Raw genomic sequence first — 18,790 nt, 5'->3', positions numbered from 1 at the left:
CCAAAAAAAAGTTTGAAAAACTCACTATTGTTATTTGAGCAATAATATGTTTTGCTCAGTGTGTGTGAATCTGGAGAACTCAAACAGAACTGAATTGCTTGAGCATCCAAAAAAATGTTATGTAAAACTCATTTGTTTATTTTAAAGGAAAACTCTAAGTTAGTTTTTCATCTTAAATAAAATAGTTGATGGTGATTTTTCATCCTGTTGCCACAAGATTACATAGCAGGCATCATCACCCTCCCCAATATTGAGCCAAAACTTAATGATGGCTTGGCAACTGTGAGTAGAGGTAAATACAACAAGAGTAGCTTTGTAGAAAACATAATCTTACAGCAACTGTGACTGGGGATGGGACAATGGCCAAGAAATGGTGGTTAGAAGGTGCTGTAGACGAAGTAGAGAACATTAGGGGTCTGGATGTGCACTCAGAAGGCAAAGTCACTTGCAGCTGGTATGTTTACAGCAGTGCTTTTCACCAGTTTTTTACTGAGGCTCATAATCAAAACTTAAGTTCTGGTTAAAGATTGTCTGCCATGCTCCAATAGTGTTGGATGGAACAAATCCATAATACCTGCAATATGCCACATAGCAAATATCAACAATGGATATGGCCTATGTAGAATCTAAGCACTTTTTTAAAAAATCACTCGTGGGTGTAGGCATCACTGCTAATGCCAATATTTGTTGCCCATCCATATTTGTCCTTGAGAAAGTGATGAACCATTGCAGTCCATGTGGTGTAGGCACTGTTGATTTTTGACCTAGAAACAGAGAAGGAATTGTGATATAGTTCCAGATCAGGATGGTGTGTGGCTTGGAGGTGAACTTACAATTGAGTGGTTACCCTTGATGAAATGAGTTACTTGCCAAAATATTCACAGGCTCTGAACTGCTCTTAAAGCTACAGTATTTACATAGCTGGTCCAGTTAGGTTTCTGGTCTATGTTGGTGGGGGGCGGGAGGGGGGATTCAGTGATGGTAATGCTGTTGAACATCAAGGAGAATTGGTTAGACTCTGTCTTGTTGTCATTGCCTGGCACAAATTTTATTTAACACTCATCAGTCAAAGCCTGACTGTTGTCCAGGTTTTGTTGCATGTGGATACATACTGCTTCACTATCTAAGGAGGTGCCAATGTTACCAAGCAATGTGCAATCACCAACAAACATCCCCATTTCTGACCTAATGATGGAAGGCCACTGAGAAGCAGTTAATGATTGGGCGTGGTCAGATGTGCAGTAATGTCCCAGGGCTGAGATAATTTGTCTCTAACAATTACAGTCAAAACCAATTTACATTTTACTAGGTATGACCCCAACTAGCAAAGTTTTAATAGTGCTGCTTGATACCACACTCGGTCAAATACTGCCTTGATGTCAAAGGCAATCACTCTCACCTTACCTCTGGAATTCAGCTCATTTGTCCATGTTTGGACCAAGGTTGTAACGAGGTCTATAGCTGCATGACCCAGAAGTCAAACCAAGCATCTAGAGTGAGTTTATTGCAGAGTAAGTGCCACTTTATAGCATTACATTTATCTGATATCTTCCATCGTTTTGCTGATGATTGAGAGCAGGCTGATGAGATGGTAATTGTCCAGATTGGATTTGTCCTATTTATTGTGGGCAGAACAATACCTGTGCAATTTTCCATATTGTCGGATAGATGGTATTGTTACAGCTGTACTGGAACAAGTTGGCTACAGCCACAGCTAGTTCTGGACTACAAATCTTCAGTACTACAGTCAGATGTTGTTAGTACCCATACCTTTTTTCTGCAGCCAGTGTCAGAAATTATTTCTTGACATTACTTGGAGTGAATCGAATTGGCTGAAGACTAGTATCAGTGATACTGGGATCTTGGGAGGTGGTTGAGATGGATTACTCACACAACACCTCTGGCTGAAAATGATTGCAATTGTTTCAGTCTTGTCATTTGTTCAAATGTGCTGGCCTCCCCCATCATTGAGGATGGAGATGTTTGTGGAGCCTCCTCCTCCTAGTTGTTTAATTGGCCACCACCATTCACAACTGGATGTGGCAAAGCTGAAGAGCTTTTATCTGATTTGTTGATTATGGGGTTTTGCTCTGTCTATTGCATGCAGCTTCCACTATTTAGCATGTGTGTAGACCTATGTTGTAGCTCTTCATTTTTAGAAATGCCAGGTGCTGTTCTTGATAGGCCCTCTTACACTCCTCATTGAATCAATGTTGATCCCCTGGCTTGATGGTAATGGGAAGAGTGAGGGATATACCAGGCCATGAAGTTACATATTGTGGTTGAATGCCATTCTATTGCTGCCCATGGCCCATAGTGTCTCGTGGATGCCCTGTTTTGAGCCGCTAGATCCTGTTCCTCAGGGATGGAAAAAAATTATTATGGGATAGATAGCGCCACAAAAATATAGGTTCAGGAGCTTTAATAGGTCTTTCTTATGTGCTTTGTGGATGCTATACAAACATTTCCTCCCGTAATATTTCTTCATTACTTCCCACTGGATAGAAAGACAGGGATCAACAGGGAATCTGGGGTAAGCTAACACACCACAGCCATGGAGATTATAATATGAGGCCTAGAGACAAGTGAACCTGTAAAAGGTTCAAAGCTGAAGAGGAAAAGAGGCTCTAAACAATCCATAGTCCATTTTGAATAGCACTGATCTGAAGCCATAACCTAAATATTGCTCGCGGAGAATGGAACATCAGGAACAACTAGAGGCTTAAATAGGAGGATATATTCATTAGATAGCAGACCTCGTAGAGACAGGTAACTGGCAGGAGTAGCAAAGTGGCTGCAGAACAACGATAAATGGATGATTCCATTGTATCATCTTTGGTCTAATTGATTGTACTGTTGCCTCCAAGTCAGAAGGTCATAGTTTCAAGACCTACTCCAGAACCTTTGTACATAATCCAGGCTGCTATTCCAGTTCAATATAGAGAGATCGCAACATTAGTTGAGGTGCCTTCTTTTGTTTGAAATGTTAAATCAAGATCCTATCTGACCATCTGGGCATAAAAATCTATATTTGATGAGTTGGGGAGTTCTCACAATCTTTATGGCAAATCAAATAAAATAAATCAAATAAACCGAGGGACAAAATAAAAGGGGGACCACCTAAAACAAAAAACAAAGCGCAAAAAACTTTAAAACATCAAACCAAAATGTGATTGAAGGGGTCAATAATACACCCCAGACCCGGCGGCGCCCAATCTGTGCGGAAGGCCTCAACGGTGTCCATGGACACCGCATGCTCCCTCTGCAGGGACACCCTGCTTCAAATGTAGCCACGGTAGAGGGGGAGACAGTCAGGTCTTCCAAATGAATACTGCTGAAGCAATTCAATTGGTCATTAATCTCATTTCTGTTTGTAGTTTCTTGCTGTGCATAAACTAGCTGGACGTATTTCATTGGCTGTGAAGTGCTTTGGGCTGTCTAGAAATGCAAGTTCTTTCTTCACAATCTACAACTTTTAAAACCAAGCTTGGCAGCATTAAATCAACCCTACTTGGTTTGCATCTTATCTCCTACTTTTTTAAGGTTGGTGAGGTCTCACGCTATGGGATTTGGCCCATCAGGCAAACTACTCAATAACAAAGCAAACTATTGGAGCAGGTGATGCAGGGCAAAATGGTAATTTGATTCCCCAGGGCAAATATTTTAGGACTGTTTCATTTCAGACAGTATCACAAGTGAAGCTGGCTATTGAAGACTGTCTGCTACTTCCTACTTCAATAGATTTGGATCACTTCAAACTAATTGGGCCAAGTCTCACATATGAAGGATATTAATTTTTATAAATTGTATATTCTTCATCATGCCATGTTTTTTTTGTCTCACTGTTGCCAGGTCATCATTACATTCTGCGGAATTATTTCAATTATGTAACCTGTGGCACTGAATGAAATGTCACCACACTTTTCTGTTTAAGTTTTCAAAAAAGACCAAGTTTTATCTTAAAAGGGCCAATGCCACTGCTGTACTGCTATGTGATTGAATTGCCTCAAAAATGTTACTTTCATAGAATCTACAACTTGGAAGGAGATCTACATAACTCTATGTAAAAAGAAACTTTGACAAATTATACATATGCTGGTGCTAGACCTTAACAAGGAGCTATCTAATTCTACTTCCCTGTAATTCCCCAAGTCGTTTTCCATCCTTTTACTGGACTGGAATGCTAGTGCTGGAACCAAGACAACTAGCAAAGGAATTTTATGTTCTTCCTTGGCTGAACCATTTCACGTGGCATTTAAATATGTTAATGGATCCCAGCAAAAAGGTGACTCACCCAAATGTAGCAAAAAAAGCCCCAAATTTAGCCCCTAACTTTTGCTATCAATTGATTTTGGTCAGCAACAAAATTATTGGGTTGGGGTAGGAATCAATGAGTTAAGGCAGCTAATTCCTAAACTTTGGCAAAACGTGTCTTTCTGGGATGTCAAGTGGAGGCAGGATCGAGTTTAGCTGCGATCCCCCCTGCAGCTGAATAACTGGCTGACATTCACAATCTCAGTTCACACATATTTAAATAAGGAACTGGACATGTAACCCAGCAAAGTTTAAGGGGAGTATTAACCGAAAGAAGTGTATTTTATAACTCAACATCGGTAATAGGGATTAGGGCATGTATTCGATAAAAAAAGAAAAAAAAACATTGCTTCACCACAGCTCTAACACACTTTCTTTTGTGTTTAGTACTGGATGGCCCAACAACTTTCATTGCCTTTAGCAAGGTTTTGGAAGAGGAAGCATACATTTGGTTTGGCCATCAGGCAAGTACTTGCTATCCATCTTAGTCTTCAATACTCAGCCCTGTTGGTTGACGCCAAAACAAAATCCCAACTATGCAGACTTAATGCCAACCACACACCCTTACCCACAATTGCCAATCTTTAAGTGCAACAGCTGCTACACAGCCAGACCTTCCTTATGTTGTTGCCAGCCTATATTGTTCCTTTTTTTGTCGCTTCTTGGGCCTCATCTCTTGTTCCTACGCATCCTCCAATGCCTTTGTGGAGCTTGTAGGCATGACAGGAGCCTGGTATGACTTTTCCCTCGCCAGAGATAGAACAAAAGAGAGGAAATGAAATCAGGCAAAGGAAACAAGGGAATCAAGTTTTTAAGAAGTCATTTACTTCAAGAAAAACATAATGATTATGAAATAAGAAAAGAGAAGGGAAGGGGCACAGGAATATATAGCGAGCAGAACGAAAGACAGGGGGTGCAGATGTATACACATTTTTAAATTATATTTTTATTGGTGTTTAGCATTTATTTAGCATTTCAGATTTCAGCATTGAAAGTTCAATGGGTAGGTTTTGACTTTGCACAATGATGTAAAATAGCTGACAATGAGTCAACAACTGATTGGGAAAGATGAAAAATGGGCTGCCAAATCACTGACAATCTTCAGCACTGACAAAGGGTTGTCTAGACTCGAAACATTGGCTCTATTCTCCCTCCACAGATGCTGTCAGACCTGCGGAGTTTTTCCAGCATTTTCTATTTTTGCGCCAAATCACTAACACCTGTTTTGCATCATCATGCAAAATCAAGATCTACCCCAATAGATTTAATGCAGTACTCATAATATTTGTTTCATTGTCACATTAGACTTTAGTGTCATGATGTACAGGCTACAAGACAAGCTTGATCAACCCAAGAAGAGAGAAATTTCCTTGGTCTTGCTGGCGTAAAATGTTAATTTCTGATTTTAGTTGTTAATGACAACTTTATGTGCCTGCGATTGATTTGCATTGCAGCAATACAACAGGACTCGCCCAATTACAGTACCCAGCGCACTAAACATTCCCATACAGTGAAAAGTGGTTCATTGGGCAAATTTATGCACACTTCTGGAAGGAGAGGGGTTTTGGAAAGAAGGTGAGTTAGTGGTCGAGAAGGATAGACAAATAAAGCCTAATGGGCTTTTCCTGTTACAACAACCATCAATTAATCTTTCAGTGAAGAGACTTCCCTCAATTAACATTTGAAAAATAACAATAATTCAATCATGTCCCTGATAGCAATGTTCAATGGGCTTCTTACTCATATATACAGAATATTCAGCACAGTAAGCTCTGTCGGCTAATGGGCATGTAAAATCTTCCGTTTAATAAGAAAATGTTTACGGCTGAAAGACAGACTTGCATTTATGTAGAAGAATTTAAAACTTATCCCCTCTCAGTAAACCATATCAGAGCTAACAAACAAATTTTCTTTTTATATGTCTGCTTTCATAAGTAATAACCAATGTGCCCTTTAACCTCACAATGTCACAATGGACTCATGATAATTGGTAGGAAATTATAGAAAGAAAATATATGTATATTCCTGCATAAGAACATGCAAATGACAGAATATATTGAGAGAAATTAAAATTTAAAAATAATATTGCATTCTATTCTTATGTACAGCACTAGCAGAATATTATATATAATTTTGAACTACATTTAAACTATAAATTCAGATAAATGTCTGAACTCAATTTTTGAGCAGCGATAAGCTCCCCTGACTGAATATGAGTGAGAGTTAGATCCGAGGTGTCTGGTTGTCATTTTGATCTCTCGATCTAATGGTTTATTACCATAATTTGTAGGTTATACCTTGACAGACAGTTCTCCTCAGCTGCACACCTCAGTGCATACATGTGCATCCTTTGGATATACATGGAAGCTTGGATGTAATACGGATCAGGTATCAAGTCAGGAAGCCCTGGAAAAGAAATGTAAGCATGTCTGCATTGAGGTTTGATAATCAGCTGTTACATAAGATAATTCAGTACAAAATGCATTATCCGAGCCACTGGAATCGTCTTGAGGTTCTATAAATGTCAGTCAGCTGGAACTTGTGGCTACAGAACCATTGAGAGACAGGACCAATAGCTAATGTGAGTTACCACTTCTCAGTTAAACCATGGACAAAAATATGTATTTCCTGTGCCTCCCATTTACCAACAGATGTTTCTGGGAGGTAGAGATGCCATTTTGTATCCAATTCCAAGCCCAATAGGAGGCAGGATTGGAGACGGGTAGGAGGCAAGTATTATGGCTCAACTTCAGAAGTTTGGTTTTGTTGATCTTTAAAATTTGTCGAAATCTTAACAGCTAATACATTTGTATCATGGGACACTGAGATGACTGGGGAAATCAACAATTGGCCAAGAATTATAATTCTGGCGCCCAGTCTCTGTCAGTTTTCAGTTGAGCAATTGCCAAAAACATCACTGAGAAATAATTGATTGTCTGGTCCAAAACTATTACAATTGCACTTGAGAGATAATTGTTAGAAAACCCACAATGAATAAAAAGCTTCCGATGCGGGACATCATCCATGTAACCTAGGGTGCTGTTAGAAGATAATCAGGGAGTTCTTTGAATATCCTGGTTCATATTCCTCTTAACCGAACAGAACCAAAAAAACAACAGATTAACTTGTCCTTCATTTCTTTTCCTGTTGTTAGTGGGATCTTGTTTTATACAAATTGGCTAATTCACTGGTTATGAAATGCCTCATTCTGTGTTTTATGACTATGAATCATTCAGATTATGATCATACACTATGTTAGCTGGGTTGGGCTGTCAGTGGTGGAGCTGATTATACTCAGTAACAATATGCTCACATGAATTGCAGGATGTGTGTTATTCTTATAATTTATAAGCTTGTAAAACACTGCCACTCTTTTCCCCATCGTTTTTCTTTAACCTTCCATTGTCGCTAAATTGTTTGATTGCTTGTGCGAAGAGAACAGGAGTTTCATCAAATTAAATATTGGGAAAAGTGAAACCATTGTTTCAGGTTCCTGTTACAAAGGCCATTCACGAGCCACCTATTCTATCCCTCTCCCTGGCAACCATCTGAGGCCAAAGTATTTTGGAACCATGCTCATTGTGCGGTTCAGTATCACACCAGGGAGTACATTTCTCCCATAGCCACAAGGGATCATGATCAGTTGAATACTTGAGGTGTGAACAAACAGAAATGACAGGTGTTCTGACCAGTGGGCAAAGTAACTCTGTCCAAGGGAGTTGACAGACCCATTGAATATTTCCAGCATTTCCTGTTTTTATTTAATAGTGGAGAGGTGATGGCCTATTAATCCAGAAACTCAGCTAATGTTCTGGGGACCTGGGTTCAAATCCCACCACAGCAGATGGTGGAATTTGAATTCAACAAAAATATCTGGAATTAAGAACCTACTGATGACCATGAAACCATTGTCGGCAAAACCCATCTGGTTCACTAATGTCGTTTAGGGAAGGAATTCTGCTGTCCTTACCTGGTCTGGCCTACTGGTGACTCCAGAGCCACAACAATGTGTTTGACTCTCAACTGCCCTCTGAAAATGGCCTAGCAAACCACTCAGTTCAAGGGCAACTATGGATGGGCAATAAATGCTGGCCAGCCAGCAATGCCCATGTCCCACAAATGAATAAAAAAAATAGCACATTTGTGATGATTATAGGAAAGCACCCAAATCAAATTGATAGGAGGACTAGCTAATTTACCAAAGGCTCCTTAATTTTATTTACTAGCATAAAACACACACAACACAATGCAACCTTTACAGTGCAGAAGGAGGCCATTTGGCCCATTGAGTCTGCACTGGCTATCTAAAAGAGCATTCTACCTAGTCCCACTCCCCTGCCTTATCCATGTAACCTTGCAGATTTTCTTTTCAGATAGAAATCTAATACGCTTTTGAATACCTTGATCGAACCTGCCTCCACCACCCTCTCAGAAAGTTGGTTCCAGAAAACAATTTTCTCATATCCCTTCTGCTCCTTTTGCCCAGTATTTTGAATCTGTCCCCTCCAGTCTTGCTGCTGTCTTGGGTAGAAACAATTTCACACTATTTACCTTGTCCATACACCTCAGGATCTTGAATACCTCTATCAAGTCTCCTCTCAGCCTTTCTTTTCCCCCAAGGAAAATAGTTCCAATCTATCCTCATAATTACAGTTGTTTATCTCTGGAATCATTCTTGTGAATCTCTTCTGTATTCTCTCCAAAGCCTTCACATCCTTCCTCAGGTCTGACACCCAGAACTGGAGACAGTACTCCAGATGAGGTTTAATTAGTGTCTTATACATATTCAACATGACCTCCTTACTCTTGTATTCAATGTTCCTATAAATAAAGCCAAAGATATCATATCCTTTATTAACAGTTCTCTCAACATGCCCTGTCATCATCAATGACTTATGTACATAAAAATCAATGTCCCTCTGTTCCTGCACCTCCTTTAGAGTTTCTCCATTTATTTTATACTGTCCACATTCTTCCTGTCAAATTGAATCACCTCACAGTTATCTGCATTGAACTTCATCTGCCGCTTGTCTACCCAATCCATCAATATGTTTATGTCCTCTTGAAGTTCAAGCCTTTCCTCATCAAAACTGACAAAATATTTCTAGTCTTCAGGTCATCGGCAAGTTTTGAAATCATGTCCTGAGCACCACAGCATATGTCCTTAATATGTATCAGGAAGAGCAGGGGTCCTAACACTGACCTCTGGGGAACTCCATGACAGGCCTTCCATTGTGAAAAACAACCATTCTGTTTCCTGTCACTCAGCCAATTTCTTATCCAAGTGTTGAATTTCCTTTTTATTCCAAGAGCTAGAATTTTGCTCATAAGCCTGTTGCGTGGCACTATATCAGATGCTTTCTGAAATGGGAATTGGGGGAAAACCTGGCGCTGGTTGGAGTCAAACCTGGCACAAAGGAAGATGGCTGTGGTGATTGGAGGTCAATCACCTCAGCTCCGGGACATCAGTGCAAGAGTTTCTCGGGTGTCCAAAGCCCAACCATCTTCAGCTGTTTCATCATTGACCTTCCTTCCATCATATGGTCAGAAGTGGGGATGTTCAATGTTGACAGTACAATGTTCAGTACCATTCACAACTTCACAGATACTGAAGCAATCCATGTCTAAATGCAACAAGACCTGGACAATATCCAGGCTTGGGCTGACAAGTGGCACAAAACACTTGCACCACACACGTGCCAAGCAATGACCATCTCCAACATGAGAGAATCTAACCATCACCCCTTGACATTCAGTGGCATTACCATCACTGAATGAATACCCCACTATCAATATCCTGGGGGTTACCATTGACCAGAAACTGAACTGGACTAGCCATATAAATACCGAGGCTACCAGACAAGTTCAAAGGTTAGGAATCCTGCAGTGGATAACTCACCTCCTGATTCCCCAGAGCCTGTCCACCATCTACAAGGCACAAGTCAGGAGTGTAATGGAATACTCTCCACTTACCTATGGAGAGTATTCCAACAACACTCAAGAAGCTTGACACCATCCAAGACAAAGCAGCCTACAATTGCTACCCCTTCCATAAATTTTCAATCCCTCCACCACCGATGAACAGTGGCAGCCATGTGTACTATCTACAAGATGCACTGCAGGGACTCACCAGGTTCCCTTAGGCAGCAACATCCAAATCCATGACCACTACCATCTAGAAGGGTAAGAGCAGCAGATACCTGGGAACATCACCTGAAGGTTCTCCTCCAACTCACTCACCATCCTGACTTGGAAATATATTCAGAAGTCTCACAACACCAGGTTAAAGTCCAACAGGTTTATTTAGTAGCAAAAGCCACTAGCTTTTGGAGCGCTGCCCCTTCGTGAGGTGAGTGCGAGTTCTATTCACAAACAGGGCATATAAAGGCACAAACTCGAAGTACAAAATAATGGTTGGAATGCGAGTCTTTACAGTAATCAAGTCTTAAAGATACAGACAATGTGAGTGTAGAGAGTGTTAAGCACAGGTTAAAGAGATGTGTATTGTCTCCAGACAGGATAGTTAGTGAGATTTTACAAGGCCAGGCAAGTCGTGGGGATTACAGATAGTGTGACATGAACCCAAGATCCCGGTTGAGGCCGTCCTCATGTGTGCGAAACTTGGCTATCAGTCTCTGCTCAGTGACTCTGTGGTGTCGTGTGTCATGAAGGCCGCCTTGGAGAACGCTTACCCGAAGATCAGAGGCCAAATGCCCATGACCGCTGAAGTGTTCCCCAATAGGAAGAGAACACTCTTGCCTGGTGATTGTCAAGCGGTGTTCATTCATCCGTTGTCGTAGCGTCTGCATGGTCTCCCCAATGTACTATGCCTCGGGACATCCTTTCCTGCAGCATATCAGGTAGACAACGTTGGCCGAGTTGCAAGAGTATGTACCGTGTACCTGGTGGATGGTGTTCTCACGTGAGATGATGGCATCCGTGTTGATGATCCGGCACGTCTTGCAGAGTTTGCTGTGGCAGGGTTGTATCGTGTCGTGGTCACTGTTCTCCTGAAGGCTGGGTAGTTTGCTGCGGACAATGGTCTGTTTGAGGTTGTGCGGTTGTTTGAAGGCAAGAAATGGGGGTGTGGGGATGGCCTTGGCGAGATGTTCGTCTTCATCAATGACATGTTGAAGGCTCCGGAGAAGATGTCGTAGCTTCTCCGCTCCAGGGAAGTACTGGACGACGAAGGGTACTCTGTCCACCGTGTCCCCTGTTTGTCTTCTGAGGAGGTCGATGCGGTTTTTCGTAGTGGCGCGTCAGAACTGTCGATCGATGAGTCAAGTGCCATATCCTGTTCTTATGAGGGCATCTTACAGCGTCTGGAGGTGTCTGTTGTGATCCTCCTCATCTGAGCAGATCCTATGTATACGGAGGGCTTGTCCTTAGGGGATGGCTTCTTTAACGTGTTTAGGGTGGAGGCTAGAGAAGTGGAGCATCGTGAGGTTATCCGTGGGCTTGCGGTACAGTGAAGTGCTGAGGTGACTGTCCTTAATGGAGATGCATGTGTCCAAGAATGCAACCGATTCCAGAGAGTAGTCCATGGTGAGTCTGATGGTGGGATGGAATTTGTTGATGTCATCATATAGTTGTTTCAGTGATTGTTCACCATGAGTCCAAAGGAAGAAAATGTCATCGATGTATCTAGTGTATAGCATCGGTTGAAGGTCCTGTGCGGTGAAGAGGTCTTGTTCGAACCTGTGCATGAAGATGTTGGCATATTGAGGTGCAAATTTGGTCCCCATGGCTGTTCCGTGTGTCTGGATGAAGAACTGGTTGTTGAAGGTGAAGATGTTGTGGTCCAGGATGAAGTGGATGAGTTGTAAAATTGCATCTGGAAACTGGCAGTTGTCGGCGTTGAGTACTGAGGCAGTTGCAGCAATGCCATCGTCGTGGGGGTGCTGGTGTAGAGTGCCAAGACATCCAGACATCGAGACATTGGAAATATATTGCCATTCCTTCGCTGTCGCTGGGTCAAATTTTCCCGCAATTAATCCATGCTGGCTTTCCTAAATTATCTTGCACTCGTCTAAGTGTCTATTGATTTTGTCCCATCCTATAGATTCCAGAAGTTTCCCTACCACTGAATTCAAACTGACTGAGCTTTCATTGCTGACTTCATCCCTGCACCCCTTTTTGAACAAAGATGTAACATTTGCAATTCTCCAGTCTTCTGGCACCACTCCTGTGACTAAGGAAGATTGGAAGATTATCACTCATACCCTTGCAATTTTCACTCACTTCCCTCAGTAATCCTGGATGCATCTCATCCAGTCCTGATGGCTTATCTATTTTAAGTAAAGATAGCCTATCACCTCCTGCTTCTCAATTGTAAATTCTTCTGCTGTATTAGTTACCTCCTCTCTCACCTCAGCCTGGGGAGCATCTACTTCCTTTGGAAACATAGAAACTAGAAACAGGAGTACACCATTCGGCCCTTCAAGCCTGCTCCACCATTAATTTTGATCATCAAATTCAATATCCTGATCACCCCTTCACCCCATATCCCTTGATTCCTTTAGCCCCTAGAGTTATATCTAATTCGTTCTTGAAATCAGACAATGTTTTGGCCTCAACTACATTCTGTGGTAGTGAATTCCATACATACACCACCCTCTGGGTAAAGACATTTCTAAAGGTTTACCCCTTATCCTCAAACTATGAGCCCTAGTTCTGGACTCCTCCACCATTGGGAACATTCTTTCTGAATCTACCCTTTTAGAATTTTGTAAGTTTCTATGAGATCCCCTCTCACTCTTCTAAGCTCCAGTGAATATAATTCTAACCGACGTAGTCTCTCCTCATATGACAAACCTGCCATCCCAGGAATCAGCCTGGTAAACCTTCACTGCACTCCTCTCTATTGCAAAGACATCCTTCCTCAGATAAGGATGCCAAAACTGCACACAATGCTCCAGGTGTGGCCTCACCAACGCAGCAAAACATCCCTATCCCTATACTCAAATCCTCTCGCTATGAAGGCCAACATATCTTTTGCCTTCTTTATTGCCTGCTGTACCTGCATGCTTACTTTCAGCGACTGATGCACGAGGACACCAAGGTCTCGCTGAGTATCCATCTCTCTCAATTTACACCCATTCAAGTAATAATCTGTCTTCCTATTGTTGCTACCAAAGTGGATAACCTCACATTTATCCACATTATACTGCATATACAAAGTATATGCTCACACATTCAGCCTGTCCAAATCACATTGACGCATCTCTGCATCCACCTCACAGCTCAGCCTCCCACCCAACTTTGTATCATCTGCAGATTTGAAGATAATACATTCAGTTCCCTCTTCCAAATTATTAATATATCATGTGAACAGTTGGGGTCCTAGCACAGATCCCTGAGGAACCCCACTAGTCACTGACTGCCAATCAAAAAAGACCCATTTATGCCAACTCTTTGCTTCCTATCTGCTAACCAGCTTTCTATCCATCTCAAGACATTACCTGTAATCCTATGTGCTTTAACTTTACATAGTCTATTTTGTGAGACCTTGTCGAAAGCCTTCTGAAAGTCTAAATAAACCACATCCACGGGTTCTCCTCAGTCAACTTTATCAGTTACATCCTCAATGAATTCCAATAGATTTCCCTTCTGTAAATCCATACTGACTTTGTCTGATTATACACTGCTTCCAAATGCTGAGTTATGAAAACCTTGATAATGGATTCTAGCAACTTCCCCAGTACCAACATTAGGCTCACTGGTCTATGGTCTTTGTAAAAACAGATGCAGAGTAATCCATTAATACCTTTGCTATTAATCCTGCCTCCATGTGCAAGTGCCTCTTTATTTATCCCTACCTTTTCTTTTACCTCCTTTTATTATTTATATGTTTATTGAAGACCTTGGGATTCCATTTTATGTTAACTGCAGGTTTCTTTTCATGCTCCTGCTTTTCTTCTCCTATTATTTTTTTTTCACTTCTCTTCTTGCCTTTATAGGACGGGGCATAGAGTATAAGAGTTGGGGTCTGATGTTGCAGATGTATAGAACGTTGGTTCGGCCGCATTTGGAATACTGCGTCCAGTTCTGGTCGCCACACTACCAGAAGGACGTGGAGGCTTTGGAGAGAGTACAGAGGAGGTTTACCAGGATGTTGCCTGGTATGGAGGGGCTTGGTTATGAGGAGAGATTGGGGAAACTGGGGTTGTTCTCCTTGGAAAGACGGAGGATGAGGGGAGACTTAATAGAGGTGTATAAAATTATGAAAGGCATAGATAGGGTGAACGGTGGGAAGCTTTTCCCCGGGTCGGTGGTGACGTTCACGAGGGGTCATAGGTTCAAGGTGAAGGGGGGGAGGTTTAACACAGATATCAGAAGGACATATTTCACACAGAGGGTCGTGGGGGCCTGGAATGTGTTGCCGGGCAAGGTGGTGGAGGCGGACACACTGGGAACGTTTAAGACTTATCTAGACAGCTATATGAACGGAGTGGGAATGGAGGGATACAAAAGAGTGGTCTAGTTTGGACCAGGGAGCGGCGCGGGCTAATTGTTCCTTGTTTCTCGTTTCAAGGCTTCATTCTATGATCATCTTGCTGGTGCCAGTACAGAGCGAGACTGCGGATAGTTGGGAACCTGTCTCGGGGGCAGGGAATTCATATGGTGTTCGTGGAAGTGGAAATGACTAGGGCCATTGTGATCTCCTGGACTCGTTTCGATCGCCTCAGGGGGTCGGAGAGGAATTTCCCAGATTTTTTTTCCCCATATTGGCCCTGGGGTTTTCACTCTGGGTTTTCGCCTCTCCCTGGAGATCACATGGTCTGGAATTGGGGGGGTGGGGGTGAGTTAATAGGTTGTGATGAACAAAGCATCGTAGCTGTGAGGGACAGCTCGGTGGATAGGATATTGGTATGTAGATAGGCTGGAAAATTGGGCGGGGATCCTGGATTCAGGATTCAATCCTGGACCGGGGAGCGGCGCGGGCTTGGAGGGCCGAAGGGCCTGTTCCTGTGCTGTATTGTTCTTTGTTCTTTGTTCTTTGTTCTAATCCTTCTATATTCAGCCTGATTCTCTCTTGTATTTTCTACCTGACATCTGTCATATGCGCACTTCCTCCTTTTCATTTTCACCTCTATCTCTTTCGTCATCCAGGGTTCGCTGGATTTATTTGTCTTATCGTACCCATTCAAGAGGGCATACCACGACATTGCCTGCATACTGTTTCTTTGAAGATGGCCCATTCTTCAACCACCATCTTTTCTGCCAGCATTTGATTCCAACTCACTCGAGTCAGATGCATTTTTATCCCATTGAAGTTGGCTTTCCTCCAATTAATTATCCATGCTCTCGATTGCTCCTTGTCCTTTGCCTTAGCTAACCCAAAACTTATAATAGAATGGCCACTGTCCCCTAAATCTCCCACTGATGCTTGATCCAATTGGGCCAACTCATTCTCCAGAAGCAGGTCCAACAGTGCCTGTCCTCTCAATGGGCCAGAAATATACAAGTGCAGAAAATTATCTTAAACACACTTCAGGAACTCTTGCCCCTTTTGTCCCTTTGCACTATTCCAATCCCAGTTTATATTTGAATAATTTAAGTCTCCCATTATAATTACTCGACAATTCTTGCAGCTCCCTGTAAGTTCTTGGCAAATTTGTTTCCCAACATCCTTTCCATTCGTTGGTATCTACATACTACATCAATCAATATTACTGCACCTTATTCATGCCTTACCTCTAGCCAGAGAGATTCTGCCTTTGACTGCTCTGGAGCATCCTCTCTCTCCAGTATTGTAATATTGTCTTTAATCCATACTGCCACTCGTCGCCCCGCCACCCCCCCCCCCCCTCCCTCCCCGCCATCCCCGTTCTTCCTTTCCTATCTCTCCTATACACTTTGTACCTCGGAACATTTAACGCACAGTCTAGCCCTTCTTTGAGCCAGGTCTTTGTTAGAGCAATGATTCAGTTTGTCAACCTGTGAGCAAAGGTAATTGCCTACAAGAGTGAGTTAGAAAACGATTGAATATTTCCTGACACGTTCTACTTCACAAAACAGTAAGTGCTCATCTTAGAACAGCCACCGCTGCCTATCGCCTCAGCTACTCAGTTACAGATGTGTTTTCTGGTGTGGTGCCCGAGTTATTTACACCAGGAAAGGTTTAATTCCCGCTCAGTGCCGAGGGAGCTGTTCTCAGCCAGGGCCAAAACTGCATGCAGGACGACAAGGGGTGGGGGGTGGGTCGAGAGAGAGAGACTGCCAGGACTGCCACACTTTGATCGCTAATCAGAGACGCCGCCAGCACTCATTGGCTATTCGTCACTGTGGACGCCAACCTGTTAGATCCCCTGCCCAATTTCCCTGCCCATTAACGCTCAGGTTGGCTGATGGGCCAAAACTCGCTGTCGGGTCCACACCACTTGGGAATTAAGTCAAAGGGAAACCGGTGCCTGCCGACTGGATTCAGTGCACAAGATGTGGAGATGCCGGCGTTGGACTGGGGTAAACACAGTAAGAAGTTTAACAACACCAGGTTAAAGCCCAACAGGTTTATTTGGTAGCAAAAGCCACATTTTGCTACCAAATAAACCTGTTGGACTTTAACCTGGTGTTGTTAAACTTCTTTCAGTGCACAAAGCAGCGGGATTCACAAACCTCCTCCTCATTGGAATTCCCTTAGGATATGGTCCTGTTCCCCCCCCCCCCAAAAAAGGGGGGAAGTCACCCCTCAGTGAGATGTAGGAAGAGGGAGAGGGGCTTTCTGTAATACAGAAGGCAAATTATTAAAGAGATAGAGATGGAAATAATTCGGGAAGGAAGATGAATTGGGGGGTGATCTTGTCCATCTCTTACCCCCATAGTGTAGTTTAACCCCCCCCCCCCCCCCCCGCCTTTCACCTCCCCCCCCCCCCCTCCAGTCAGCAGGAGATTGGCTTACCGCTTTGGAAGTACCTGGTCCCAAGCCCAATTCTCCTGCGGACCGCGGGCCGAGAGCTGGAGCGTGAGGATGAGGAGTAGACATTGTAAAACACGCTGTTCCGGTTCATGAAGGGATTCCGCGGCTCGTCCCCTTGCATTTCAGCCGAGCTGCCGGCGGCTGGCTCCGGGGAACTGGGGCGAGAGCTGCCGCCGGGAGGCCGCCGGGCGCCGGGGTTACCCGCAGGTGTGCCCCTGGCCGGGGGAGTCCCACCCCCGGGCAGTGGGTTGCCAGCCCGGGGAAGTCCCCGCGTCAGATTGTCACCCAGGGGGGGCTGCTGGCGGACTGGCACTGCCCTCCCGGGGCTAGGGGGCTGGCGAGGATGGGGGACGGAGCGGCGGCTGCTGCTTCCCTGTCTGCTCTGCCCATCACTGCTCAGGTAGACACTCTGCTGCTCCGGCCCGCTGAGGCGGGCAGCCGGCAGGTAAGCCGCCCCGCTGTTCAACAAGCTGTACACATGCCCGTTATTCTCCCATCGGATCTTCTGCCTCCACAGCCCATTCGCGTCCTCCTGTCCATCCACATCACCCCCAGTCCAAAGGAAATAGAAACAGATGCCGAGCAATTCCCTCATTTCTATTCCGCTGTCAGACAACCTAAAAAACAAACCAAAAAGTAACCGTGATCTCCCAGTTCCAGCCACACTCCTGCCGCCTGCACCTTTCAGAGGCGGGGGCAGACAGTTTAAAAAGTTTGTGTATCTTGCCTCAAGTTTCCTCATGGCTGATGAGCTCAGATATTTTAACCCTTTAAACACAAAAGCACTTTAGCAGCTCCCGCCCACTTGGTTAAAATGAGGCAGTGCATCTTCAATGTAAACTCACAAATGGAGGTTTCGCAGGTTAATCTACCGCTCAGTGCAAACTCGCGGTAAATCTTTACCATCTGGGGTTGTCCCGTTTTGAGATTCTTGTAAAAACAATATTGGAATAAAGTAAAATCGGGGTTGGGCTTTGTTTGAAAATTGTTTTGCAAAATCCCCCCTGACCGCCCAACAAAGCTCTTTTTAATCCGATGTCCAAATCACCCTACTCCTGGCTCTTCCCTGGCATTGCTCATTCTTTTTGATTTGACTTATTATTGTCAGATGTATTGGTAAACAGTGAAAAGTATTTTCGTGCATGCAATACAGACAAAGCATACCGTTCATAGAGAAGGAAAGGAGAGGATGCAGAATGTAGTGTCACAGTCATAGCTAGGGTGTAGATATACATCAATTTAATATGAGGTAGGCCCATTCAAAAGTCTAAAGGCAGCAGGGAAGAAGCTGTTCTTGAGTTGGTTGGTACCTGACCTCAGACTTTTGTCTTTTTCCGGACTGAAGAAGTGGAAGAGAGAATGTCCGGGGTGCCTGAGGTCCTTAATTATGCTGGCTGTTTTACCGAGGCAGCGGGGAGTGTAGACGGAGTAAATGGATGGAAGACTGGTTTGAGTGATGGACTGTTACCTTGCCTAATACTCTATCATTGTAAAGCCCTACTCCCATTCTGATTTCTGATAGGAAATCTCCTGACTTTCTGCTATCAAAGATCAGTT

At 43.5% G+C, this 18,790-nt stretch overlaps 1 protein-coding gene across 1 annotated transcript in view; it reads right to left on the bottom strand.

Annotated features, from left to right (window-relative positions):
* LOC144479722 (protein-lysine 6-oxidase-like) overlaps window positions 1-17,926 on the bottom strand; it is a 42,105-nt gene extending 24,179 nt beyond the window's left edge. Inside the window, exons 1-2 of the mRNA XM_078198752.1 lie at window positions 17,216-17,926; window positions 6,612-6,720 (exon numbers count right to left, since the gene is read on the bottom strand). Of these exons, the coding sequence (XP_078054878.1) occupies window positions 6,612-6,720; window positions 17,216-17,828 (722 nt within the window). The 5' untranslated portion in view covers window positions 17,829-17,926. The remainder of the gene's footprint in view (window positions 1-6,611; window positions 6,721-17,215) is intronic.
* Window positions 17,927-18,790: the final 864 nt, after the last annotated feature.

The sequence above is a fragment of the Mustelus asterias genome, chromosome 26, assembly GCF_964213995.1.
Source record: "Mustelus asterias chromosome 26, sMusAst1.hap1.1, whole genome shotgun sequence".
NCBI lineage: Eukaryota > Metazoa > Chordata > Chondrichthyes > Carcharhiniformes > Triakidae > Mustelus > Mustelus asterias.
Note: the sequence above shows the minus strand (reverse complement) of the source record. Positions and strands in the feature narration are given on the sequence as shown.